Genomic DNA, 27,284 nt, shown 5'->3' on the forward strand with positions numbered 1-27,284 from the left:
GGTGGACCGTAAGGACGACAGAGTCGCGGCGCCTCAGTGTGTCCTGCTCGCTATAACTTGACCCGACACTTCTCGAGCCCAGAACACGTCCCGCCATCCAAACCGACACGCCATTCTCTTGCCCGCGGACTGCGCCTGCACCCTGGAATTCCTCTCGCTACCAACGATCCCGCCGTTTTTATTTCACCGAATTTTCTACAACGCGCCCCTATTTCGAGTATCTCAAAAAACTTTCTGAGAAAATAATTTTCGCTTCTTTTTTTCTATACATTCGTCGATGTCCGTTCGTAAAATCGATCCAAGTTCGTCGGGACGCGGACGGATATCACGAGGAGCTGGACCCGGGGAAGATTTTCCGGTGGAGAAAAAAATCCGACAACGTGATAATTCGTTCGATTTACGAAATCGTTGAAAAGTTTAGAGCGAAAAAAGGGTCACTTGGCGGTCCGGTGCGGCGAGTTCGTATCTGCGGCGCGTCGGGTTACAGCTGCGGATCGTCTGGCTAATGGCACCGGGAGAACTATAAGAAGATTCTCCTTTTGCCTTCTGAGAATCCGCGCGCAAGTGGGATATAAAGCTGCCCTTTTTCTTCGTACCTGTGTCGAATACGCGTTTACGGCGGTGGTGGGCTGCAGTAGCGAAATCGTCGCTCGGATCTGCCGACGTTGATTTTTTTATCAGCGTGAAAATTGCCCACATCCTGAAAAAATCGTACGGCGCAAGTTTCTGGCGTACATAATGCCGAGGATGCTATTAAGACTCGGGGATCCGCTGACAGCCCAAAAATTATGGTTTCCACGGCCCTTGGCCTCCCACGGGTGGCGTGGGGGATGACGGGATCGGCGCTACGGTACATCCCGTATTTGTGCGAAGGGAAATCGTCCGGCCGAGGACATCGGGACTCGAGATAAATTCTTCTTCGGTCACGCGATCATTTCTCAAATTCTGTGAGGACTTCACGAAAGATATCCTCCGGTTTTTCGACTTTCCAGCAGTAATTCTCGGAAAGGAAATTCCGCATAGTTCGAACCTGACCGTTTGACGAGTGGTCCTCGAAGCCCGAGACTCGTACCAGGACGGAATCTGGACCGTGACGTAATCATCGACGAATATCTTATCCCAAACTCCTCCGGCTACGGGTTCGTAAAGTGACGGGAATTCGGGGGACCGAACCACTTCAGCTGCCGCCGCCGCTCAACTCTTCTTATTCCAAACTTTCGGTCGGATTCCGAAGTCGAACTGGAGACCATCCTTCGAAGTGGTGATTCGGTATAACTATAATACCCAACTCGATATCCGGATACCGTAATACCGGCGTACACCTTTACAACGTATTTTTGTACGTGAGACGACGTCCCACAATATTCGAGTCGCACGAACAGGACTTGAACACATTTTGAACATTCGTACGAATATCGGCCGTCGACGTACAACGTGGGAAATGGTTCGACATGTTTCCCTCCGCATGTAGGGCGGAGGGAAACAATTCCTTTCCTTTTTCGGCCCTTTATTTTCCTCAATCCACCTCCGCGCTGAGCTATAAGTCGGATCCCTCTTTTCCTTGCGAGGCACATCGGTCGCGTTAGAATACCTCGTATGTATACCTCGCCTACGTGTATACGAATTCATCGTTCCTCCCGAGGCAAAGTTCCGCCAAGTTTCGGCGAAACGCGTGTCCCGGCTCGTTAGGGAAATATACTCATAGTCGCAAGTCGTGTATAACCCACGCTCTACGTATACATATACAGTTACTTCCAAGAAACGATTTGGGGTTCCCGCGTTATAAAAAATTCAGGTATACAGCCCTGTGGATGTGTATAAGTCAGAACCCGCGGACGGTGTTATTCTATATTATATAGTCGTACGTTGACGCGTTATAGGGGTAGTATTTCTTTTCTGAAAGAACAAATGACTGCGTCGCTACAATTTTCTACCACCTTGTAAAACACACTTCACTTTTATTAGCTCGTAGTTTATCCAATATACGGTCTCTCGAGCACCGTCATTATCGCTTTATTCGCTTCAATATTTCTTTTCCTCTTCTTTTTTTTCTATTTTCCCTCATTAGAGCGTCCGATCTGTGTCCACGGATGACGATAGAGGTCACGTGTGCGAGATATCAATTTCTTTACAGTCCCGGAACGATTACCAGAATTTGTGAAAGCGTCGATATCCAGATATACTCGGATCTCCCGTACCGCGGTAACGACTCCGATCGTGTGCGCGCGTACGGAAGGTCCGCATGGGTTTGTCGAAGCGAGGGAAAAAAGCCGGTGGACCGTTACACACGCACGCGGAGAGTCGCATCCGTTTGATCGGTAGCTGGTATAAAAGGGGTATCGCATTAATAAGGTCTATCTCGGAAACACGGGAAGCCTCTACTCTCGGAGACACCTCGGAGATAAGAGGTCCCTTTCATCGAGCCGCAATGCGTCCGATAAAGTATTTTGTCGCTAATGTCTTGTATCTTCGGGAGGCTCGGGGCGGCGGTTGTAAAGTCCAAGATTCATCCCACGCCGCGCGCTCGACGTACGTATACCTACAACGGCGCGGCGGCAGCCTAGCACCCGCATTTTAAAGCTCCCGAAGGAAGCGGCTACCGCGTTTTAAAAGGCACTTAGCTACTCCGGGACTCTCACCTCCGATTTGGCGGGTCGCCACGATAAAACTTGCGGATCGTCCGGACGATATTCCGTCGTTTTTTCTTTTTCTTTTTTTTTTTTCTTTTTTTTCTTTACCTTTATCCCGTACAGTCCCGAGTAAGCGTGAGAGTTTAAAAGGGGAAAATTTGCCACCCGACGCGACGATCGAAGCTCCGTTGTAATAACGCGTTAGAACCTCAAGTCACGACCTTGCGCTCCGATGTTCCGTATACCCTCGGCGATCGCTGTCTATCCGTAAACGAAACGACGCTACACACGACACGAAGTGCGACACGAAGTGCGACAGCGTTAAACACGGGACACGGGACACGGGACACGCGAACGGACGACACGTGTTGGTTCTATAGATGGTGCGGACGCGAAGGTGGTTACAGAAATAGTAGGTATGGGTACCTACCTACCTACCTATCTACCTACCGGTCGTATGGAGAAACGTTGTAACGTGTTCGTTTCGTGGGGAACTGATCGTCGATCGTTTCACCACTGGGCATGCACATGCCTTCGATTGAGCTGTCTGGGGGTCCGATCGCGTGGAGGTATGCTAACTGCTTCACTTTTACCCGGGCCCCTTATTGTCTCTTCGCTCTTCGCCTTCTTCTCCTTGCCAGACTTCGGGATCGACCTTGTTTCTATCGGCCTTCTCTCTAGTCCCCGCTATTCTCCTCTACCTGCGCTACGATCGCGGATTTCCTCGCACCCCTGGATTCGGGACTCGACGATCTTCCCTCGACGGTCGTGCGATTCGCGGTTTGCGAAAATGGAAAACTCTGCGACGGCGTCCGAGCCCCGTCGCGTCGGTCGATGTGTATCCCTTCGATCGCCGGCGCGATATCTCTCATCAAACTTCACTGCTCTCCCTAGCGCTATTTTTTATCCCCGTTTCGAACGCGAGTTCCCCCCGGGGCCACCGCTGCATTCATCCTCCGTCGAGATGGAGGCATGTGTATCGTACATGTATACCCACATCGTATTTTTCTATAGGATATACACGTGTGCGGTGTACGCGCGAGTATTACATGGTTATACAACTTTATCGGGCACCTCGATCGTCGGGGCGCACACGCCATATGCCTCGCACGGTGGTTGGTTGGCTCGGGGTTTCTTCCTGTTGGAAATTTACTTATCTACGCGTCCCGCCCTCCAATACGCCCAAAAGTACACCCTATAAATTATAGAAAATTACGAAAAATGGCCCCCAATTTTCGACTCCTCTGACTGGCAGATGTTTCGGAATTAGCGATGCCTAGTTAGACGTTGGGGCAGGTCGTCGCGATCCTCCGGTAATTTTTCTCTGCCTCATTCCGCCCGGTAGATTAGCGTCCTTTCCTCCCGAACCCGTAATCATCTAAACAAACAACACGTCAGTATCGTCCACCGTCGAATGGGAGGCATCCGGGCGCCCCGTCACAGCGTGGGGGCACCCAGTCAAAATACGAATTTCTTTCGATCCTCACGAAATTGATGACTTCTCGTCGGCGCCAACGAGGAGGCAGCAGCCCTCGCCTTCCCGCGGGGTTCGACTCGACGGTCACCCGTTCGAAATCCCACGACCGCGTCTCCGGCCTCCCGCGCCATGAGTTATGAATGAACTCTGATTTACCGAATTCTTTTCGCGAGCTTACAACGTCCTCGAAATCACCCCCCCTCCCCCCCGACGCATCCCTTACGTATTCACGGGAACTAGACGAAGGAGATCGTGCGGCGATAAACTCAATCGCGTGGGACGGGGATTGATTTTCATTAGGCTTCGCGGCGTACGCGCGCGAAGCGGTCGCAGTGGTGGGTCACTTTCACCGAGACCCGTAGACTTCGGCATTGGGAAACGTAACCATATATTATATCATAGCTATAATGCAGACGCTGCTTCACCTTCGTCCTGGCGTTCTCCACACACCCACCCACACACGCACACGCGCACACGCACACAGAGGTACTTTATTACGTGTATATCCTCGGTGCTGCAGGATATCTGCGTGAGAAGGCTGTTCTACCTGATCGCGACTAGTTAACGACGCGGACGGCAGGCATGCCCGTTGCTCGCAGCTGTCGGTTGAAACTTTTTAAAAAGTTAAAACAAAGGGCCAAGAGTCCGTCGGTTGGGTATGGGTAATGTAGAGATGGTTATACACACGGGCGTACAGGTATACACAGCTCCGTGGCGAGCTCATCTAAATCACAAATCTCTTGGAAACCTCCATCAGCACACCTCCCGCGATAGCGGCCCATGTTAATAACCCGACGTGTATATACCGCGCGCGCCCTTCCAATGTGTGCGCCGTTTTAACGTGTCCGTGTTATACCCACCCCATACCAAAAAGCGAAACGGAGTAGAGGGAAGTGAAGCGGGAGGGAGAGAGAGAGAGAGAGAGAGAGAGCGGCGGTCCCGAGTCCATCACCTCGACCCAACCTGGCGGTCATCCGCGTTGCCGAGAGCGGTACGGCTACCACGATCCACGGTGTGTACAGGATGCCGGACCCCCCGCGACATGGCGCCAGGGTGCTCCGCCCCATCGCCCACTGCGGACCGTCCGAAGGACGAAACCTGCGGTAACCAGGTTGCCTTTGGTCCCTGAAGACGATTCTACGTGTGGGCTTACCGGGCCCTATTACCGTTCACCGTGCTTCGAACCTGGCTGGCCCTACCCACACCGCGGCGGGCGTTGCTCGTAACTCGCGCTGTAAGGGGTAAGCGCGAAAGTTGGTGCTGTTTTTGGTTTTTTTTTTTTTTCCCTTCGTTTCTTTGATTTTTCTTAGTTTTCCGTACAACAATATTTGACATCTCCTCGGTGACGGACGACGACGACCGTTTCGTGCTTTTATTTTCTACCGCGTGCCCTTCTCAACATCTCTGCATACACAACCGATGACGCCGAGGACGAATGTCGGTCGAACGTAGAGCCCCGAAACAACCGAACGAGATCGAGATAAGATCCGATGAGTAAATAGCGCTCTGAATTTCCGTGACGTGTCTATTTCCGATGTATATATACCGCGTTATACGGGTGCGAATCGACACGCCCGGAAATATTTCCTACTCTGCAATCTCTGAAAAGGTCATCGAAGTTGAATGAAAAGAACGAAAACTTTCGGAGATTTTTTCGAATCTTACGATCGTCGACAGTTAGTTTGTCTCCCTGCTCCCCCGACTATTTGTTCATCGGAGCGGATTCACGGCCAGCAATTTTTTTCCCGTTGGTAAAAAAAAAAAAGGAACGAGAAAAATTCAATTGAATTCGTTGCAGAGGAAAGGGCATAATGTGTGGTATGAATTTTCCCGGACTTCCCGTCCGCCGGTGAACAATAACGCGGTGAATTTGCTCCACGTGTAACCCATACAACGTGTACACGTCTGTCCCGGTTAACGGTTTACGTTAGTTAAAATCGCGTTAAATCTTCGTCCATTAATATTTTCTCTCGGTTGGTGTGGGGGCAGGGGGAAGGGGGAAGGGGGTTGGGGGGGGACGTATGGGGAGTAACTGTGACGGCGGCGGGTCATCCATCACCTCCCGGGTGTAAAACTGACCCCATCCTCTCCGACGAGACCCTTTGCCGGGCTCTCTTCTGCACCTCAACCTTTCTGAAAATCTTTGTTTTGTGGGCTCGGGGTGGCCGGGGTGGTCCCGCGCTCTGCGCCCGGAGGTAGTCTGCCCGCTCGGAGGGGCCACCGAGGTTAAACAAACATATGATTACCGGGTCTACAGCTGGGTATTCCGCCTCGTGTATCTCTCGCCTGGTCTCGTACCTTCGTCGAAGAAGCGAGGGTTCCCCCCGTTACCCCCCGTTCCTCCACCTCCGCGTCTTCGTCCTCCCGGTACACCGTGGCCAGGGGCAACGTTGCGCGCTACCCACCCCCTCCTTTCTCTTCCTCTCCTCATCCTCCTTCTCCTTCACGACCTCGGAGATCCTTCTCCCGTACTCGTAGAGGTGCTCAAGCGATCAGCGATCTTGAGTTCCTCCTCCGTTACCCCGGGTATTACCTTCGACCGCCGCGTGAATCGCGAAAACTAAAAAATTTAAACCCATCTACTTTTGTGCGGGGTGTACCAACAAGTAAGCGGTGAATGCAATACGGTTGTATGGACGGAAATACCTAATGCGGATGAAAATTTTTCAAAACCGGATTTTACTTTCCACTAAATTATTACCCTCGTTTGAAACGAGGCAGTAAACTCTCGCTCCGAGTATTCCTATATATTACGTACGAGGATTCTGTGAAATTTTCTCTACCCCTCTTTTTTCTTCGGTCCTGAAAAGCGGCGGTTTTTTTTTTTCCCCCCTAGTGAAATAAAAATCTTCGCCAAGTCGGTTGATTTCGAGGACCGGAATTCCTCGTCACTCCGTCCCGTTTCAGGCGATGACACTTTATTTCCACGATGCGCACCCACACTCGTGGATATACGTGTACCCTATCCGCATGTGCAACACTTGTCTCGTCAGCCCGCAGCGTCGTTTAATGCGACGCGAGTCGTCGCCTAGCCCAAGGCGTCAGAAGCTTTACGGTGCCTTTTCATTATTGTTTCTTTGTTCCGAGCTTCGTGCTCGTTCGAGTCAACTAGACGCGGGCAGGGCACCTTTTTCAGTTAAAGGGACAAACCGCTGGCGACGCAGGACTGACGCTGAAATTCCGTCGAGTCGAGCAGTTGCTCGTTTCAACGTCAGTCGACATTTTCGCCGGCCTACGTGAGACCGCAGGAACCAACGGAATCGGCACACGTTCGACCGATCCACCTTTCACTTCGGTCTGCTCATTTTCCCATCCGTGATATGCGATCGTATCAATTCGAAGACGAAAACGAGACGAAAAACTCGGCAACCTTTTTTTTTATATCCTCGTCTCGATTCATTAGTCATTTGGTCGTGATCCGAGCTTGGTTCGAGTCGAAATTGTTCGGATGAAAATTGACCCGCTGACGAGAATACGATAACGTATACAACGGATGCACGGGTCGGAGTGATCACCGTTGGGGTTATTAAAATTTTTATAGCCCGTGACTTTCGGGTCACGTAATGCGGAGTGGTGGCGCGTCCAGAGCGCTCTTCGGAAGCGGCTGCGGGTGAGATATTTTCATAGATTGAGTTGTCGCCGCGGTCAGCCATATTGAAAAATGAATTGAAATAATAAAATTGGACTGGGCATTTAGGTGGGGGTCCGGTTGATTGGTCCGCTTCGTCGGGAACGCTTCCTGCTTAACGCCGAGCCACTCGCGACGTCCGCTCGCTCTACGCTCTGTCCGACGTTGTTGGACTCTTCTATTCGCCAATCCAGCTCCAATCATAATTTCCATCAGAGCCACCTCCGGGTGACGACGATTACCCGACGAAGGGGACCGCTGCGGAGACCCGTCGTCGATTGCGCGGGCGCGTTCTACGCGGTTAAACTCGCTCCTCGTCTCCCTGCAGCCCTGCCCTCCCCAACGGCGCACCCGAACTCTTCCACTCGTTCGAACTCATCCTCGGCGGGCGCGATACACCGGTTAATGTACTTTTGTACCTCGTGCGCCTCTATTCACACGGACGGACGTACGGATATAGGTATGTCCTCCGTACGCATAAACAGTATAACTCTGTATGTAGCCGAGTACACGTACGGGGTGGTATGAGGTGGGAACAACTTCCACTAGAGAATTCGAGTGTCGAAAGCGAAGCAACTTTTTCTCCCTTGATCTTGTCCACTTATTTCTCCTCTTGAATTAGACTATAATCCAGTCACAGGATCCACAAGTACAACGGGTGGATCGCGTGTATACGATCCACCGACAGAGGGAAATTCCTCCGTAAGCGACGACCAGTATCCGATCTACGGCACTCGATGCGTATCCCTGTACATCCGCTGCAGCTCGTACATACCTCAGTACCCTCCGCGTAAATTAGCCCGGTTCAAAAAAGTCCTCGGAATTTCAATTTTCATCGCTCATCGAGATTTTAATACACAACACAATCGAAAAGTGCGGATTCATCGCTGAACGATCGACCTCCGATTTTCATTATCCTCCTCGTCGCGAACGGAGGAGGAGGAGGAGGAGGAGACGAAGAAAAAAATCAAAAAAGTTACGTTAATTCCAATTACGCGGATCACCCGACTTGGGAAATTTTTACCGAGCCGGTGAGACGGATTCGTACGGAAGCCCCCCCGATAGCCGGGGAGCGGTGGACGGGTGTAAAGCGGTGTAATAGATTTGTCAGGAAAATGCCCAACGGTGACGAAAACCGTGGGGAGTCTCTTTGACGGCAATTATTGAAAGCGACACCGCGGCGTCGACCTCCAGACTCTAGACTCCGGAGGGCGTCGAGAATACTCGGTGTTGCACGTCGCAGCGTACGTTTCCTCGTACGCCATAGGCGCCCCACGTTTTTCCTCCTCTCGACTCGCGCGGTGTCTTTGAGCAAATTGAAAACACCCGTTGGATTCGGCTAATTACCGAAACATAACGAGGTGCTTCTTACACGATTTCCAGTCGCTAGGCGCCGACTTTATGTACCTTATACCATAAACTCCGTATACCGCAACACATATTTCCCTGTAATCCCCGGGCCCCCTTGGCGCCACAACAAAATACAAAAGAATCGCTCGAATTCGCGGATTTTCGCCACCGAGTGCAACGCGATACCACTTTTTATTCAAACTCCCGACGATCCCCGGTTCTCCCGTTTTTTATTTCGCTTTTTATTCTCACTCTGGTTCGTACAGAGTCAGCGGAGGTTTCGAAAAACTGCGGATGAGCCACCCACAGCTCCCTGACGTCACTTCGCTCGGAATTAATTGAATCCAGTCCGTCAGTTTCAACCACCTTCGCGGTCCGATATTTCCGGACGTCGCTTCGCTTTCCAAAATTATGGCGAAAAATTCATTCGAATTACGAATCGAGTCGAATGTCGCAACTCGATCCCCTCAGACGGAGTATAGCACAACAGAAGTTGGCGCCGCATCTCACGCAACGTTGGAGACGAGCGGCGCACATCTGCTGAAAATTATGTAGTCGGAAAAATGATCTATTTATAATCGTTCATCGGAAACGCGACTCGATATTCCCCGTGCGCGGGATCGAGAGATTTATTATTCTTCTTCTTCTTCTTCTTTCAAAGAAAGCGGAAATCAAATTGCGAGTCGTCTGAAATTAGCCGAAGAGTTGGGTAAAAAAAAAAAAAAAAAAGATGCGAATTTCTCGAAAGATTACCGCGCCGCAGATACGATCGGGGATCGGCTTCTGGTGCTGCCAGTTGAACCCGAAGCTGAAACCCGAAGTCTCCGCTTTACTCCTCGAGGAAGAAATCGACTGTCTCTTGTTTGCTCTATCTGGAGGACATCAGAGGCGCCGCCACGCAAACTCACTAATGGACAGACGCACCGAGTTTCCCTTCCCTTCTCTCTTCACCCTACCGAGCTGTTTGTCGTTTGAATGTTTTAGTCGCGATGTGTTTAACCAACTTACTCACTGCCTCTGTAGGAGACAACCGATGCTGTATTTGTACGTCTCCTTCCTATTCCGAACGTGTCGCCCGCGCCGGTCCTTTGAGAAGCATAAGGTCGCGCCGGTGGCACCCAGAAAGCGGCAGCAAATCTCCTACGAACCCTTCCATTCCTTCGGGACTTTTGATCCTTTTTTTTTTTTTTTTCTTTTCTTTTTATTTTCGTATAATCCTCGTGCCATCTTCGCGTTCGATTCACTAGCTTCTTGATCTTCTTCTTCTTTTTTTCATCTCGTTATTAAAACCGGTGATCGCATGCGGAGCATCCGGACAGATCCAGTTTAGAATCTTACCGCGGTTGTCGATAATAATCGTTTTCGGACGTTCGATCTTTTGGTTCTGGGGATATACTCCCGATGATAGTCATGACCGATCATAGAAGTAATACCGAAAAACGATGTCGTCACGTTCACGCCGGAACGAGATAAATTCAAACGAGACAAACCGCGCGCTACATGCTAATCTATAGGGTCCAGAAATTTGTATTCGTCGTGTACGCTACGGAGCGCGGCGACTTTTACGGATCGCGTCCGATTTCGAATCGCCAGAAAATTCTACACGCGACACGTTGCCGCAACGGTGTGGGAATTATTGCTCATCGCGTACTTGGAAGTTTAAGGTAGTCGAGGAGACGTTTCAAATATCTCTTCGAAATATAAACGCTTTTTTATATTCCTCGAAACTTTGACAAAAGTACGAGAGGCGATTCGTTCAATTTTTTCTATTTTTCTTTTTCCCTTTTTTCCTCCTCAACGAAATGTACAACGAATTTACAATTGTCAGCGGCTCACGCCGCAGCTGAACGTACCGCAGCGCTACGTAAGGTATAATACCTACACCGGAATCAGAGTGATGGAGTATCGACGTAAAACAGTTGCAGTGGACAGGCAATAAACGAATACCACGTGTCACCACATTATACTACACGAGTCTTAGCCGCAAAGGTTATCCGACTTTGCCTCGAGGGTCAGCGATAGTTCGGTAGATATTGTGAAAAATGAAGACGAGAGTAAGCGGGATGAAAATAAAATTGTTGAAAAAAAAAAAAAAAAAAAAAAAAAAACTGAAAGAAAAAAATACTCGAGGTATTACGACGGTAGAAGAAACCTTAGGCGCGACACGGCGCGGCGTCGGGGTTAATACGCGAGGTTAATTTTCGAATTCTCACTTCGTATTTTTACGACTTGAAAATGGTGTGTATCGAATTACCCTCGATTCTCATCCATCTACGGCACTCTCTCTGAGCGAGAGCTATCTGTACAGTTTTTTTTCTTTCTTCTCTCTTTTTTCTCTTTCTACCAGATATTTTTATCGTTTACAAGACTTTCGGGACTTCTCTGTACAAGCATGCGCGTGATGACTGACACGAGTGATTAGAATTCTAGTTTATCACTTGCTTTTTTTCAACCACAACTTGTCAGCGCGCAGGGTCTCCGCATTAATCACGGTACGAGCTCGTTACAATACGAAAGAAATCGTCGAATTGTATTATACGTAAAAATTTCAAATCCGAGAAAAACAAGCCCCGCTGAATGTCGAGTTGTACGATTGCGAATTCGCGTCGTACGTCGTGCCTGGAATCGGCGGCGATTCGCCCTTCCTATATTTGGCATTCCCAAAAATATCGCTGGATTGTTTAACCCGATTACCGAGTTACATCTGGTCGAATTGTCGGCTCCGGAGGGCAACGATAAAGCAGCTCGCCTATCGGGCGCTGCAGAAAGAAGGGCGGGTGGGGTCAGGCGCGGTTCTCCCAAAGGAAGGTAGCCCTTTCGCCCCTTTTTTTTTTAGGTTTGACCCACGTCGGCGAAATTACAGGGTCCCTTCACCTCGCGCGGAAAGAAACGCCGGGGTGTCGCCTCCGCCACCGCGGAGCGTGCTCGGGGTAATACTAATGCGGTTGCGGAGAGTATGGAGACTTGATAAAAAAGAGAAGAAAAGTAAAAAGAGAAAAAAAAAAGAAAAGAAAAGAAAAAAAAAAAAGGAATAAACGGAAAAAAGGAGAATGAAATTGGACAATCGTGGACAATCAGGACCATTGTCTGTGGGCTTCGATTATCGGGAGACTGCACAACGCGCAGCATCCCGTGCCACGTTTGCGTTAAACTTTGTGCACGGTAGCTTTCCATGAAGCTATAGATATATATTTGATTTAGGCACCGAAAATTGCTCGATGGTTAACGAATATTATAGAGCACAACGTCGAAGGTGATCGTCCCTCTCTTTCGGTCGTTGATACGTTTCGTTTTTATTTTTTTTATTTTTATGTTTTTTATGTTTTTTTTTACATTCGGAGTCTTCGGGGAGAGCGAAGTCTGGAAACGTCTCCAGATTAGCCCGGTGAGCGTCAATTCCCGAAGGCAAGGAGTCGCGCGCGAGTCGATGAAGTCGAATAAATACGCGGTGTGCGCTGCAGGGAAACGTTGGCAGCGTATACAATATCCCACGCCGCCGATAACTAAAGTCTTTTTCATTTTTCTTTCTTTTCCTCGTGTTTCATATTTATCTTTTATTTTATATTTTTTATTCGACCCCGACGCGATATTGAAGTTCGCATCAATTTCACACTTCCTTCCCACGCGTCTTTCCAGTATATTCCCAATATATTCCCGACCCCTACAAGAGCCGCGCTTCCTCCTCGATATCGACTCGAAACACCTCAAAGCGAGGCAAGAGCCTCGCGGGAGAGGCTCTTCTTTGTACTTTGTAGTAAGCAAGGTGATTCCCGTTTAACATTTTCTTGATATTTCGACGAGTCTCCCGCGCGCGTGGGGGGGGGGGGCGGGGGGGGTTCCTCCGAGTTCTCTCTCCCCGTTCCTATAACTCCGATCGTTTTCTTACCTCGTCGATGGGGGCGAGGAGGAGAAAGGGGATCTTCGGAAACTCGCGCCTTACGCTTCTCTACGTGACTATACAGCCCTTACATACGTATACCTGTATATGTACATTAAGGGTGAGAAAAGAAAGCGTAAACCACCACCGCCGCCGCGATCATCCCCGCGCTCGCTGTACGCCCACTCGATCGACGACTCTTCTAATTTAATAGCTTTAGAGGCAAGCCAAAGCTTCTCAATGTTAATTGAACAGTTTTTTTTTTTTTCTTTTTTTTTTTTCAAACTCCGAGTTCGTCGGGCGCAACCGACACCCTCGGATCGTGTATTTTACTAATTTTTTTTTTTCAATTCGTCTCTGGGAAACTTTTCTTTTTTTTTTTTTCTTTTTCCATCGCAGCGAAAGCGAACGGTTTACAGTCGACGTTCCGTCGCGCGTTGATAAATGTGGAGACAAACGGTTACGTATGTTCCGCGATTTAGGACCGCTCCGCTGAGATGGAGAGAGAGAGAGAGACGGGGTGGAGAGAAGACTCTCGTATCCCTCGACGAAAAACCACCCCTTTTTTGCTCGTGGGTCGATAGACGGACCACCGCGTGTATACACGTATACCTACACGTCGTTGGAACGAACGAACGAACGAACGAACGAACGAACGAACGACGAACCCCCTAGGCCAGCGCTCCGGTCTAGCTGCTTCCTCGTCTCTCCGCATCCCTCCCTCTTTCTCTATCGCTAACATCCCTGTTTTTCTTGCTCTATCTCCTCTTCCACTTTTCTCCCTTCGTTTTCTCCTCGCGCTGCGCTGGCGTTTTTCGCGTTTCTTCGCTCTACCGCTTCCTGCCAACGCGGCGCCACCGACCTCCAACGTCTTTCACTCCTTCTCATTCACCTTTTTCGACCTCATCTGCACACCTTCCACTACTTACATCACCTTCACCTTTAACCCCCCTCTGTTTGGCGTAGGTACCCGTATCAACCCTTTTTCTTGCGCACGGCGCTCCACCCCGCTTCCGGCTAACTTATCCGCCCTATCAAAGCCCAGGGATTAATCCTCTTCGTTCGCTCGAACGAAACCTGCGCCCTGTGACCTTCGCTCATTTTTATCAACTCTCCGACGACGACGACGACGACGACGACAAAGACGCCGCTACGGAAAATCTCAAAGTCCTTTGAATGCGGCCGAGGTCTCGCTCCCGTTACACGCGTTATATACGCTCGGTTCTTAGTAGGTGGGCCTTCCTCGTTTGGGTCTCGTTTGTACAGCAGGGTGGGCCTCCGGTAGCCGAGGCGACAGATAGCGCCGCCCGATTACGACGGACAGAGTCATTAGCCACCTCAGCTTCTGTACGGGAACTTATATTCCCTGCGCCCTCCTACCTCCTCACCGACTTCGTTTCTCTTGTTTTTTTTTTTTTTTTTTTGTTCCTCGTGGCAGCTTTTTGTTCGACTCGTTTATATGACTTTTCAACTATTTTTCTTACCAAGTTTTTATTCTTGGCTCGGGTCCCGTTCGATCCGACCCCTTATCTACGGTGCTCAATTTGACGCGGTTCGATAGCGGAGCGTAGGGTGCAGCGGGAGCGGCGAGAGACTCGTAGTCGTGTACGTGGGAGAGAAAATACACGCGTCGCCTCGAAGGAACTTCGCTCCACGTTTCTTACCGGAGTTTTCGGTGCTCCCGATGCATTAGGGAGGGCGGAGGATAGCGCCGGGGCTATCCGTGAGCCGATAGCTTCCTGAGAAATACTAATTGCCAGCCGTGTTCGCACATATTTTTCAGCGCGAAGACGCTGCTGTTCGGGTCGTAGACGGAGGAGGAGGAGGGGGAGGAGGAGGAGGAGGAGGAGGAGGAGGAGGAGGAGACGGAAAGAGAGGAGAAATTGGGGGAGGCTAATGACAAACGGTCGGATAACGCTATCTGCGCCTCCGTTATACGTATATATCATGCGCGTATACGCGTATAAAGATATATCAACGCTAATTATTTCTCTTTATATTTCGCCGCTACCGCGTAATGGACTCCTCTCTCTTTTTGTCGAGAATTTTTTTGTCCCCCCCCTTCCCCGTGCCGCCCCACGAAATGCTCTCCCCGACGCGATCATGCGTTGCTGACCTCCCAGGGAAAGAGACGTTCGTTCCGGGGTCAATATATCGTCGTAATGTACGCGCTGCATCGTCGTCGATGTGTATAAATTTTACCGGAATCGCAAAACAACCGCGCCGTTGTGGAGGAAATTATTTTCATCGATGCTCGAGAATCTCCGGAGTGTTTTTACGATCTTTTCGCTCGCGCGCCGCAACGCCGCGAAATCTGCGATCCGCACGAATTGGCGAATTATTTCAATCTTTGCATTCGGTGTCACCGCCGCTCTTCCCCCCCCTCACCTCCGCCGCACTACATTGACGCGTGTACCGGATTTCGATCGGAAAAATGGAGTCTTGAAAGGAACCCGAGCAGCACTCGTAATTTATCGCAATGCCTCGCGCCGGGGGTACGAGGGGGGATGGGAAGGGGGCATTATACGCGCGTCGTCGATTCTCAGCGGAGAATGTCGCGGGACAATCTTGTTAGCCGCGATACGCGGGATGCTGCGGCTGCAGCCGAGCCGCAGAAGCACCGGCAGCAGCAGCAGCTGATGGTTACAAAAGCGCGCGCTTTGCAATAGCAACGGCATCTGCATACCTGGGGAAAACGGCGGCGTGGCGAACGTACGCGACTGCGGCATTCGCCGCTAAGCGGTCCGCACCCCGAGAAACAAGCGAAATAAAAAATCAAACGGCAAGGATTCCCCCCCCCCCCCCCTCTCTCTCTCTCTACCTTTTTTTCCGCGGTAATCGTTTCCAGATTTTATGTACCCAACCCGCGCTTTCTTTCTTCAATTTGCGGCAATATATACACAGAAGTTGGAATCGAAGACCGCGTGCCTCGCTATACGTGTACACGTACGAAATTACCCGGAGAGTACGTATCCTATCCACCTTATACCATTGGGTGCGTGCGAATCTCTCGGCGTTTTACGGTCGTTCTCACCGTCGCGTAGCGTTCGTGTTCATGCGTCGTGTAACACGCGAATGTAACGTATTATAAGGGTGTCCTCTACAAAGGCGGTCCTGCACCGTGGGCCGCGGATATACGTGTTCGCGATAAATCTCCGCGCGGCCGAATCCCCCGCGTTCCTATATCTATGTACACGTTCGGTTTCGCAGTTCGCGCTCGTTTTCTCGTCTCCTCGGATCCGCGGAAGGTTTAGCGCTCGCGAGCGCAACGCGTGCTGGTCGAACGTAAAATCAGCGGCTCGCCGGGCGTCGATTTGAATAACACATCGCACCCTCGTTCCCACCTCGGTCTCACCGGACCCTCGAATCGCCCGTTAAAACTCTCCCGCGCCGTTCGAATCCCCCCCTTTAAACGACACCGCGATTATCTTCCGTTTATTTTCAATTCCGAATCCTCGATGCACGTGGTACACGTGCATCGCGGAAACGATCGGCTTCGGTCGAAAATCGATCCTCGAACAGGTTCGTTCGCACGTACACGCGACACCCGCGCGTGAATAATCAATCCATACGCATGACGGTATATGATCGCCCCGGAAAATATCGCGTCGGGGTCGAAACGTTACCCCGCAAATACGATAACCGACCTGTCATATTACCTGTAATCAATATATCTATGCTGTAATCTCGCTCGATTCGACAGCACACAGCAGCAGCTGTAAGTGTTGGTGGATTTGTTCACGCCGTGGTTAGCTGCAGCCATACGCGCGAAGGGTTGCGTCTTCGACGTAATATACCCCCGTAGCGTACGCGACGCACCGACGGCTACACTCTGTAATTTTTCACCCCCTCATTTCCTCGCATATTCGCGGCGCGCTCGCAAGAGTCGCGGGCACGCCGAGCCACCGGTAGTCGCGACTCGTTTCGTTTTCGCGTATCATTTGGTTTCGCCTGCGTAGATTCAGAGAAAAATGTCGATTAGCTTTCTCGATTCTTTGTGTGTGTGTTTCGTTCAGCGGTACAGTTTTGTCATATAATAGTCTGTCCCAATGTATGATTTTTCAATGTTTCAGACGATACTGAACTCGATGCACAAGTACCAGCCGAGGTTTCATCTCGTGAGGGCGAACGACATCATCAAGTTACCCTACTCTACGTTCCGAAGTTACGTCTTCAAGGAAACCGAATTCATCGCTGTGACCGCCTACCAGAACGAGAAGGTTCGTTGCACCGATTCTCCTTCCTCCTACCCTCATATAGTCGTACGCGTACATCGAAATATATTTTTTATTTGTTTTTTTTACCGCTTCTTTCCACCGATTGATCGCCGTTATCAAACTCCTGACGAGCATAATTACCGGTGTGTAACACCGATCGCCGTATTGTAATATCGGACGTACGCTTGTACGAAACGTGTTGCGCGACGCGGAGGATTTTACAAGCGCGGTTTTTCGCCGCATGTTTCGGGGCAGCGCGCGTCAACAGCGGTATAGCCTCCACTCCTGGATCGTTGGTTTTTTTTTTCGTGTTTTTTTTTTTTTTTTTTTTTTTCCGGTAACTCGTCGTCTTTTTCTACGCGTCGAATGACATTCCCTCGCGTCAGCTGTATTTGATTTTCGGCCTTTGTGCTCGGTAAAAACGTGTATAAACCTTTTAAGCCCCCTGTAGGTAGTTTGCGTGTACGCGGTGCGTATGCAGCGTGTATAGTATATTACGATGTTTCGCTGTTTCCGCACACCACTGTAATACCACCCGGTACAATCCATTAAGCTCGAACGTACGATCGGTCGATGTTGTATACCTGATCCCGAAAATGGAACCCCCGAGAAAAACGCGACGCGCGGTCGGGGGGTGGAAATCGTAAAACGTGTAAACTCGGTAAGTGTATGCAATTATCGGACAGGAAACGCGGCTCCGTTTCTTCTTTGAAAATGCTAAAATTATACTCACTCTCGGCAATTTGGATTTTCCGAATTTTTAAACCTTCGATAACGGATCTCAATGTTTGACAAACAATAAACTTCCGCTTCGGATATTTGTGATGCCCAGAAATTCGAATTCGCCAGAAGCTGATTCTTCGCTTCTTGATTGGAGAGAAAAAATTGCAATATCCGATCTTCGTCCGATCCACGGATGCGTGTGACGAAGTCAAGATTCATTCGATCTCTTCAGCGTTTTCATCTACGTCGAAATATGCGTACAGCAAATCGTAATAACATCGCGTGTATCCTTCGAGTCTACCCGCGATCGTGCGCGGTGCAGTGAATTGTGTGTACTTTGCGAATACGTAATCCCACGATTTGAACAATAAGCCGATTAATTGTATACGCGAGTGCCGAGGTGATGTGTAGATGGAAGGACAATTTTCCAACCAGCGATTCTCCTTGATTTTCTCAATTAGCTTTTTTTTTATTCCCAACAATTTTTCATCGACTGCATTTCAATGCAGAATTGGAGAAAAAATTCTCAGCTCGTTGTATATTTTTCACGATATTATTTACTCCGACGAATTACGTGCGTCGAACAATTTTTACCAAGAATTTATGACCGTTTAATCAGTTACCTATGACCCTGTCCGCGCGTCAGATAAATGTCTTTATGTAATATAAATCTTTGAAAAACCAGATGTAGAAATTTAACGTTGACAACGTCGGTTTTTAACGTCCCATATGGTAATTCTGATCACGGGAAAATAACGATTCTAATGACTGCGATAACGAAATTTATAACCACGTACCCTATATCGCTCCGTTTCGCCCTCCGGTGCGACGAAACAAAAAGTACAAGACCCTTTTCCCCGACTTCTTATCGCGCAGATCGCTAATTGTTAATTCGTAAGTTTCTCTGGTTTTTTACCGCTTTATTTTCTTTCGTCACTTTTCGTTTTGTAGTCAAATAAATCTGATTAACCCACGCATAGGATGAATTTCATCCATCGTAATCGGAATGAATGCTGGACCTTGTTCAAATCTTCTCAAATAAATCGTGGTAATCTAGTCAAAGTCGTGATAGTTTACTAGGAATTATTCCGACGGGTCTCTTACCCTACTAATGAGATTGAATGTGCGTAAACTATTTTCAAAAACATTCGAACACTTCTAAAATCTCTCTCAACTCAAAGTACATTTTCCCCCTTATTTTGTTACAGATCACGCAGTTGAAAATCGACAACAACCCCTTCGCAAAAGGTTTCAGAGACACGGGGGCAGGAAAGAGAGAAAAAAAGTGAGTATCGCTTTCAAAATTTATTTCAACGTACATTCAAAAATTTATACATCGCTCCCGATCAGATGTGCCCGTAGAAAAACAAGATAAGTTCCTTCGCACGTCGATTCGCAATCCAATTATTTCCGCGATCGAGGAAATTGAATAAAATCGAATGAAATAAATCGAAAGAATAAAAAACAAAAAAAAAAAAAGAAACAAGGTGGAGCTTATTCACATCCGGAAACTATTTCCGGAACTGGAGATGACGCGCGACCAATAAAGCGGGATGAATCTCGATCGGATGCCGAACGACGTCGACGTCGTCGATATAGGCGAGTGCGAGGGACGTAGCGGGATGTGTTCGAAAGCCTCACTAATTTATTTGAGTATAGAAAGCTTTCGGTCCCTTGTATCGGCGGCATTATAGGCTAACCTCTACGGGCCACCCCAGTTTCGACTGGAGCAAGGGTCGTCCGGACGGTTGGTCTTCGTTGGCTCATTTGCACCCCACCCCGTACGCAGCGGCGTCGCAAAAAGCAGACAGAGAGAGATATCCATTTGCATTCAATATTGCAAGTTTATGAGCTTATGCGCGAGAAGGCCACCCCGGGGTATTGTTAACGCCGTAGCTACCGCCACGATCGCCATTAACATCGACGCGTCGCGTTCTATACCAACGCACAGTTTTATGCAGTAGGTTGGCGTATACCGAGAACGCGCGGGTGGCTCGGTACGTGGGCACACAGCGCCGTTGAAAGCCATTTCGTTTTCATTGAGCTCGGGGTGAAGATTCAAGTGGATTTTGATGACGTTACCTTAGTATGCATAGGTTTCCCCTCTACAATCCCCTGTTATCTCGCCCGCTCCCCCCTCACCTCCCCGCCCTCCGAGCCAAGGGAGTTATCGGCCCTATTACTCTTATTATATCAATTTTCAGCCGCGCCGACACCCCGCCATTATAATAATACCCATTTAACCGCTGCACCTACGGCGGAACGGAATTTTACACCACGTGTGCAAAAATATTTATGATCTAATTTTTTTATTTTTTTTTTTCTCGCCGTTTTTTGGTATCGTCATCCGATTGCACAGGCGCAAGGGTATCGGCGAATTTTGAATTCGAAATTCGAACGCAACGAGTCTGAGATGTATTTTGTTACCTGTGCGCCCGTCGCCGAAATTGCCGCGCGAGTTTCGTGGGTCCAAAATTAACGATTCGTTAATTATCAATCCGTGCTTCCGATGATTAATACCCCACCTTTTCCCCGTATCGTCGAGAGTATATCTGTCGCCTATCTGCCGATCTTCGTCCGCAGGGATAATGTAAGCTGTTCCAAGAACCATTCGCTTGCACCCTGCGGTTAGAAAATTTGTAGGATCCGTCGTACGGTCGGTTATGGGGCTATAGGTCTTACGTAGCGGGCGGAATGGAAAATGTATCGAGGAAAGGTAGACCAGCGAATATGCAAATCAACCGTACGTACGTACGTAACGTATATAGTCGTGGCGTAGCTGGCGGTGGTTGACTAATTAGAATAAGGGTTAGTTTTGGCTCATGCTTTAGCCGAAGGGTGTTCAAAGGGTGGCTCATAGGGAAGAAGAGATGAACCGCCACCAGACCTGGAACCAATCATCGGATTAGCATAGTGATGTTCATGGGCGGAGTCGACGTTCGCGTATACGTTCAGATATATCTACATACGTATATATACGTACATTGGGTGGGTGAGGGCGGTGGTGATAAAGAGGGAGTTTTCATCCCGTATGAGCCACTTGACGTGTGTGAACTCTTTTGCTTCATTTTTTTTCATTCACTTTTCTTTTTCTTTTCGGTATTCACTTTTCCCTTATCTTTTTTTTTTCTTTCCTTCTCTCTGGCATCCCGCCACAAAGAAGCTCGCCTACCCCTTTGTCGCTGCATGAACTTTTCATTTTATTTTATTTCATTTTTCCTCTCTTCCAAGGGAGACGGTAATATGCTATTCGCATTGTTTCGCTCGCGTCAAGTGAAATGTACATATTATATATTTATAATTCAAGACCTCTTCGGCGGTTACAAATCTATTTTCATTTATTATCCACCACGCGAACAAAACGCTGTACGACCAAGACTCGCCGATGACCCGCAAAGTTTCGAAACTTATTTTTTTTTTTTTTTTCTTCTTCTTTTGGCTTTCGTTTAAAAATGACTCGAGTAATATAAAAAATGAATAGTATTGGCGTACATGAGGTCATATACATTATACATACTTATAGCCGGCAGTCGGTCGATTTCATTGTAAATAACTCTCGTTACTTTTCTGTCCATTTCAATGTAAGAAGAAAGGAGAAGTGTGTATGTGAATTTCTTCTTTTTTTTTTTCTTTTCTTCACTTCGTTCTTACTTGTTCCTATTTCTTTTTTTCGTTTCGGCTTCTTCTGTTTCGGCCGCCTTAACTTTGAGTGCGTATACCGTCGTACGTATCTACAACTTCGTAGCTTTGTAGCGGTACACAGGGATCCTCTTTGGAGTTTCTTCCCCAACAGCTATACATATACCTCACGTATAAAACGAGTCGGATAGAAATTTAAAATGCAGAAGAGAGAAAAAGAGAGACGAGGACGGTAAATTCGCACCCTACGTCACCCCACCCGCGGTGATGGCGACAACACCTAATCCAGGTTTCTCCCATCGACGTGTGAGTGCATAGGTATGCACGTACACACGCGGAGCGACGGAGAACCCCGGGTTCCACGTTTTCCCTACGTTGGAATTGGGCGGGGCTGGGGGTGAGGAAGGGCCCACCTCGTATCGCTTTGAACGGTTTGATCTTTTCCTTCACAGAGAGTGAAACGTACGGACGACGCGCCGCAGTCTGTTAGCACACCGCGAGGGACGCCCATCGACGTCGGCGTCGACGTCGGGGCAGTCGGGGATCGAGAGCCGATTATAAAACCGAGGGGGGTCGCGACGCCGAAGAATCTGCTCAAATTTAAAAAATGAGAAAAAAAAAAAAATACCACCCGGCGAACGCACAATTTTCGATGAAACCGGAAGTCCAGCGTAGCTCGTCCGAATCGCGAAACTCTTGGAAAACCTTTGAATCGATATTTTATCAAAATTTATGCTCGCACGTTCCGATCTAATGGTCGTCGCGTACGTCGGAAGGGCGGAGGGGTGGAGGGGTGGAGGGGGATAAAAGCGTAGGGAAGTCGAGTTTGTATCGGCTGTACAACTCGCGAACCGGATGAGATGAGCGAAAGGCAACTTGTCCGGTATGCACCTTCGCCGTTACGGACGTGTGTGTTCGAGCTACCGACGCCGCTCCCGCCGCTTCTGCAGCTTCTCCTCCGCACGGAGAGACCTACTTATCGCTGAAGTGCCACCGCGTGTGTTTCACGTACGTAGGCAGATACGTAGGTATGTAGTACGTGAGCCTTATTCAATGCATTATTGATCTAGAGCCGAAGCGCGTTGTCCGGTGGTGAGTTAAAGCGGTGAAGAGCAAGTACGGTGTACGAAGGAAGCGCGTCGCCCCGCTGCAGCCTAGACGTTGTTGTCCCGTATGTCTGCATAAATACATGCACATCCAGCACGTACACCGAGGCACGGGCGACGGGTACACCGAGGCACGTATGTGTACATAAGAATACGATTTTACTGCAGTATCGTCCGTCCGTTCGTTCGTACGTTCGTTCGTTCGTTCGTTCGTTCGCTCGGCGTCCCTCACTCGGCGTGTATACGCTGATCGCATTACCGGGAATTACCAGGGCTACTAAGTCTCGCACTTCGACGATGCATTGCGCTACCTCTGACTTACATGGAGCTTACATTGCCGAGCTGTCGGTCGAAAGTACTCGTCTGCCTCAGACTACCTGTACACATACCCCCTTGACCTACCCCAACGTGACATAATGTGATCTAACGCAACCCACCTCGCGTAAGTCGCCCAACATCTAGGGTTGAAGCCTATTTTTCTTTTTCGCGTTTCCTGTTTTCTCTTTTTTTTTTCTTCTTTTTTTCAACTTCTTCTTTTTCTCCCTTCGCGTTCCTCAATTTTTTTCGTCTCTTCCCTCCATTCGTTCTTACTGAAAAATATATGAGGTATCCGTGAAGGTGCGCTGCGGCAAGAGTTTCGAGGGACGTTTAAAAAAAATGCTTGGAACCAAAGTGTGCTTTGATTTTTTTCTTCTACCTATTTTTCGATTGACGCGACGGAAGAGAATCACGCGGTCGTGAGATTTGATCTGGAGCACCGACTGAACCGGGGACTATCCTGCACGAGCATAAGGTAGGTGTAGTACCTTGACGGAAAGGCACGGAGGGAAAAGGATCCGGAGCAAAAGCTAGGCGTCTCTCGCTCTCTCTTCCTGTATCTCCCTCCGCTCCCCCTTCCCCCCCCCCCCCCTGTCCTTGTCCCTTCTCTCATTGTCCTCGGAGCGAACAAAGCGCGAATGGTTAGGACTCATCCATACGTGAAAGAGTCTACCGCGCGGTAATTGTCCCTCGCAAACTGTACCAACGCCGGCGCGCCCGACCGTCGAGCACTCGCTTCGCATGCCGAACCCTGTGTGAATCGCGAGTGGTCAGAGGTGTGAAAAATGTTCGCCTTCTTTTCTGAAGAAACACCGCGACGTCGACGCGTCAATGTCTAATTCGTCGATCAATTTTTACCAGGGAATAAAAGAAAGAGAAAGAAAAAAACAGAAGTTCTAGGGGTCGAACTATGGATATCTGTGACAGCGACACAGAGAAATTACCGCAACGTGTACTTCTCATATAGGTATGCTATATAGTCGTAGGAAGAAGCTCCTCATGCGACTTATGGATATAGTTATGTACAATATTTTGCACGTAACTTTACACAGCACCGCGGACTGCGTATGTATCTCGTAGGTGTGACGTGAAACGTGTAGAAAACCAGGTGGCTTATAGTCGGGTCGGGTGGCCAGGCGAGATATAACGTTAGTCGGTTGCCCGTAGTGTACGTGGGGCTGAGGGAATGCCGGCTAACTTGGGTTAAGTACTCGCGCACTCGTGCATGCGAACCACACCGCGCCATGCCGGTGTAATTAAGATAATTAATTATATCCCACGTCTGTCATAAGCAATAACTACTGGTGTATACGTGGTGGGATAAATCTGAGAAATAACTGTATGTACTTGATGAACCATTTAATATTTATTTGCTTATTTATTTATTGCGCCTTGTGCGTACTTACGGGATAATTATACCATCGCCACGCGCAAATCAATGCCAATACGAAACATTCATCTATTTCACTTTGCTCCATGCAATCGTAAGGATGCTCGTACACTTGGACATATGGAGAAAGCTCAATTTGGTCAGCGGATTTGTGTTCCTGAGGTCAAAATACGTAAGAAAAGTGCCCCACAACCAATTTTGAAAATACTTCATTTTTTGGCCCAAAAATCGAAAAAATCCAAAGGGGTACCCCTTGGAATTTTGGCGATTTTGGACCAAAAAAAAATATTTCATTTTTTATGCTATTCTGATGTATTTTGACCTCAGGAATCCAAATTCACAAGTTAAATTAGTCCATCTGTAAAATTGATCGAGTTATCGCCAATTTTTCACTTTTTCGAGCAGAAAAATCGAGATATCTCGATGGGAAAAATTCGTAGCTCAATTTGACCAACGGATTCGTGTTCCTCAGGTCAAAATACATAAGAAAAGTGTCATTTGATCAATTTTAAAAAATAAAAATTTTTGCCCAAAATTTGAGATTTTTCCAAGGGGTACCCCTTACGATTTTTTCAAATTTTAGACAAAAATTTTTATTTTTTAAAATTGATCAAATGACACTTTTCTTATGTATTTTGACCTCAGAAACACGAATCCGTCGTCCAAATTGAGCTACGATTTTTTCCCTTCGAGATATCCTCAAATTTATGCCAAAAATCGCGAAAAAATGGGGATAACTCGGTGATTTCTGAAGATAGATCAATTTTTCTCTCAGATTTAGATTCCTGAGCTCAATTTACACAAATATACATCAAAAAATCAATTTTTTATTTTTGGCCCGAAAAAGCTAAAAATTGGCGATAACTCGGTCAATTTCATAGATAGATCAATTTTTCTTCCAGATTTGGATTCCTGAGGTCAAAATACGTAAGAAAAGTGCCATACGGTAAATTTTAAAAATACTTAAGTTTTGGCCCAAAAATCGAAAATATCCAACGGGATAATATTCCATTTTATATGCAATCCTTTTTTTTTCACCTCAGGAACATGAATCCGTGGGTCAAATTGAGCTATCTATAAAATTAATCAAGTTATCGCTAATTTTTCGATCCAAAAACTGAAAAATCACGACCTTGCAAAAAATTCATCAAGTTCAAAAGATTTTTCGGAAAAAAATGGCTGCTTTGTCGTGGAAAGCCCTATTTATAATGTCGTATATACTCTTTCATATCGATGCTCACTAATTACTCTCGGTAGATGTATGTACATCACGATCGAGGAACGTATAGAGTATTTAAAAACACATTACGATAAACCTGGTTTCATGGAATACCAAATTTCTGTTTCCTCTTTGTTCTAAACGTCGACCGACAGTTCTCCCGACGAGGCGGGAAACTGGTCATTCGACAATGCGGTATAGATGCGAAATGACCAAAATAAAGAATAAAATTAAGTTGAACGAAAAACTCCACCGCCCGATATCGCCACGTTACGAAGGAACTTATCTTTTCCCCGAAATGATAATCGTGAGGGTGACGCGAGTCATTTCACAATTGCTAACTCTGAGTCGTTGTTGCAGAAGACAGGCGCTGTTAACGGTGTCAGGAGGTGGTTCAAGATTGACAGCCGGTGAGCCATTGCCGAAAAAACGTCGATCGTCTACCTCCGGTAACGATATGGACGACGAGGACAAACTTTTGGACGTAGTTGGCCCGGACACACCTCATCCGGCGCACCATCACCGAGAACGAGAACATTCGAGAGAGAGGGACGACCGAGCGAGCGACAGGGGCGAGGGCAGCGAATCCTCGGGTTCCGAAAGCGGTGGAACTACAAATGCCGCGTCGGAAGGACCAAGGCCGGATGTCTCCGTCGGCCCGCCTCTCCATCCACCGCTCCTTCCCTGCCTTTATCCCCCCGTGCCAGGACTTTACCCGGGTCCTGGTCCGCTCCTACCTCCCAGTCCTCTCGGACTTCACGGGGGTGTTACACCGGGTATGCTTTTCAACGCCCAACTCGCCCTCGCCTCGCAGCACCCGGCTCTCTTCGCCCACTATCCTCATCCCCTCGCGAGTCCTTTGCATCAGCTCAAAGGCCACAGATTCGCACCTTACGGACTTCCGGCGCCTTCTCACGGGTCAGCTTTTGAAACGGTCACGCCCGGAAGTAGAACGTTAAGTCCTAGATCCCCACCCCCCCGACCCCCGACGGGGTCGCCGTCGCCCGGCGGAGCGCTTTCATCCGCGCCCTCGTCGACGGGGGACTTGAAGTCGATCGAAAACATGGTGAACGGCCTCCAACGTAAAAGGAGAACGACGAGTCCTGGTCCGAGGCCCGGTAGCCGAGGTGATGGGGAAACGGGAGGTGGGGGGAGCCCGTGACAGGAGAACGATCTCGTAACCAGCACACTCCCGGACCCGGAGGATGAGGAACAGGAAGAATCTAGCCAGGAGGAGGACTCGGCGGACGAACGAGGAGATGAGCCGGACTCTACCTCGGCCCCGTCGTAGCGATAAGGTCTAGGAGCAATATGTTTTCCGACATCTATTTTCTTTGTTTTTCTTTGGTGGACGGTTTGCGTATGTTCCAAAGGCCGACAGATCGTGAAGGAAGACAAAATGAAGGAATTAAAAAAAAAATAAAATAAAAAAAAAACCGAAAAAAAAAATCGAAACAATTATTTATATACGACGATAAGATGCTACGAGGGCGGGGGCAGGATTGAAAATCTGAAACGAGTACGAGAAATAATAAAATCAAGAACAAGGAGATGTTTGAGGGGGCGACGGTATACAAAGTGCAATTTATTATTCAAAGTGGTTTAAAATAATAAAATTAAAAAAGAAAAAAAATAATAAAAATAAATAATGATAAAAAAATTTTTTAAATATACATACATTCGTATATGTATATGGACACTCAAATGGTT

The 27,284-nt window shown here is 48.4% G+C and overlaps 1 protein-coding gene across 5 annotated transcripts in view; it reads left to right on the forward strand.

Moving 5' to 3' along the window:
• Positions 1 to 27,010, forward strand: part of LOC105685329 (optomotor-blind protein) — a 69,179-nt gene extending 42,169 nt beyond the window's left edge. For 4 of the 5 annotated variants that reach the window (XM_012399313.3, XM_020851285.2, XM_020851278.2 and 1 more), the window contains exons 5-7: positions 17,036 to 17,182; positions 19,111 to 19,187; positions 25,935 to 27,010. In XM_012399313.3, coding sequence (XP_012254736.2) covers positions 17,036 to 17,182; positions 19,111 to 19,187; positions 25,935 to 26,736 — 1,026 coding nt within the window. In that variant the 3' untranslated portion in view covers positions 26,737 to 27,010. The remainder of the gene's footprint in view (positions 1 to 17,035; positions 17,183 to 19,110; positions 19,188 to 25,934) is intronic. The other variant, XM_020851282.2, reaches the window with a different exon arrangement.
• The last annotated feature ends 274 nt before the right edge of the window (positions 27,011 to 27,284 follow it).

The sequence above is a fragment of the Athalia rosae genome, chromosome 2 (genome assembly GCF_917208135.1).
Source record: "Athalia rosae chromosome 2, iyAthRosa1.1, whole genome shotgun sequence".
Classification (NCBI taxonomy): Eukaryota; Metazoa; Arthropoda; class Insecta; order Hymenoptera; family Athaliidae; genus Athalia; species Athalia rosae.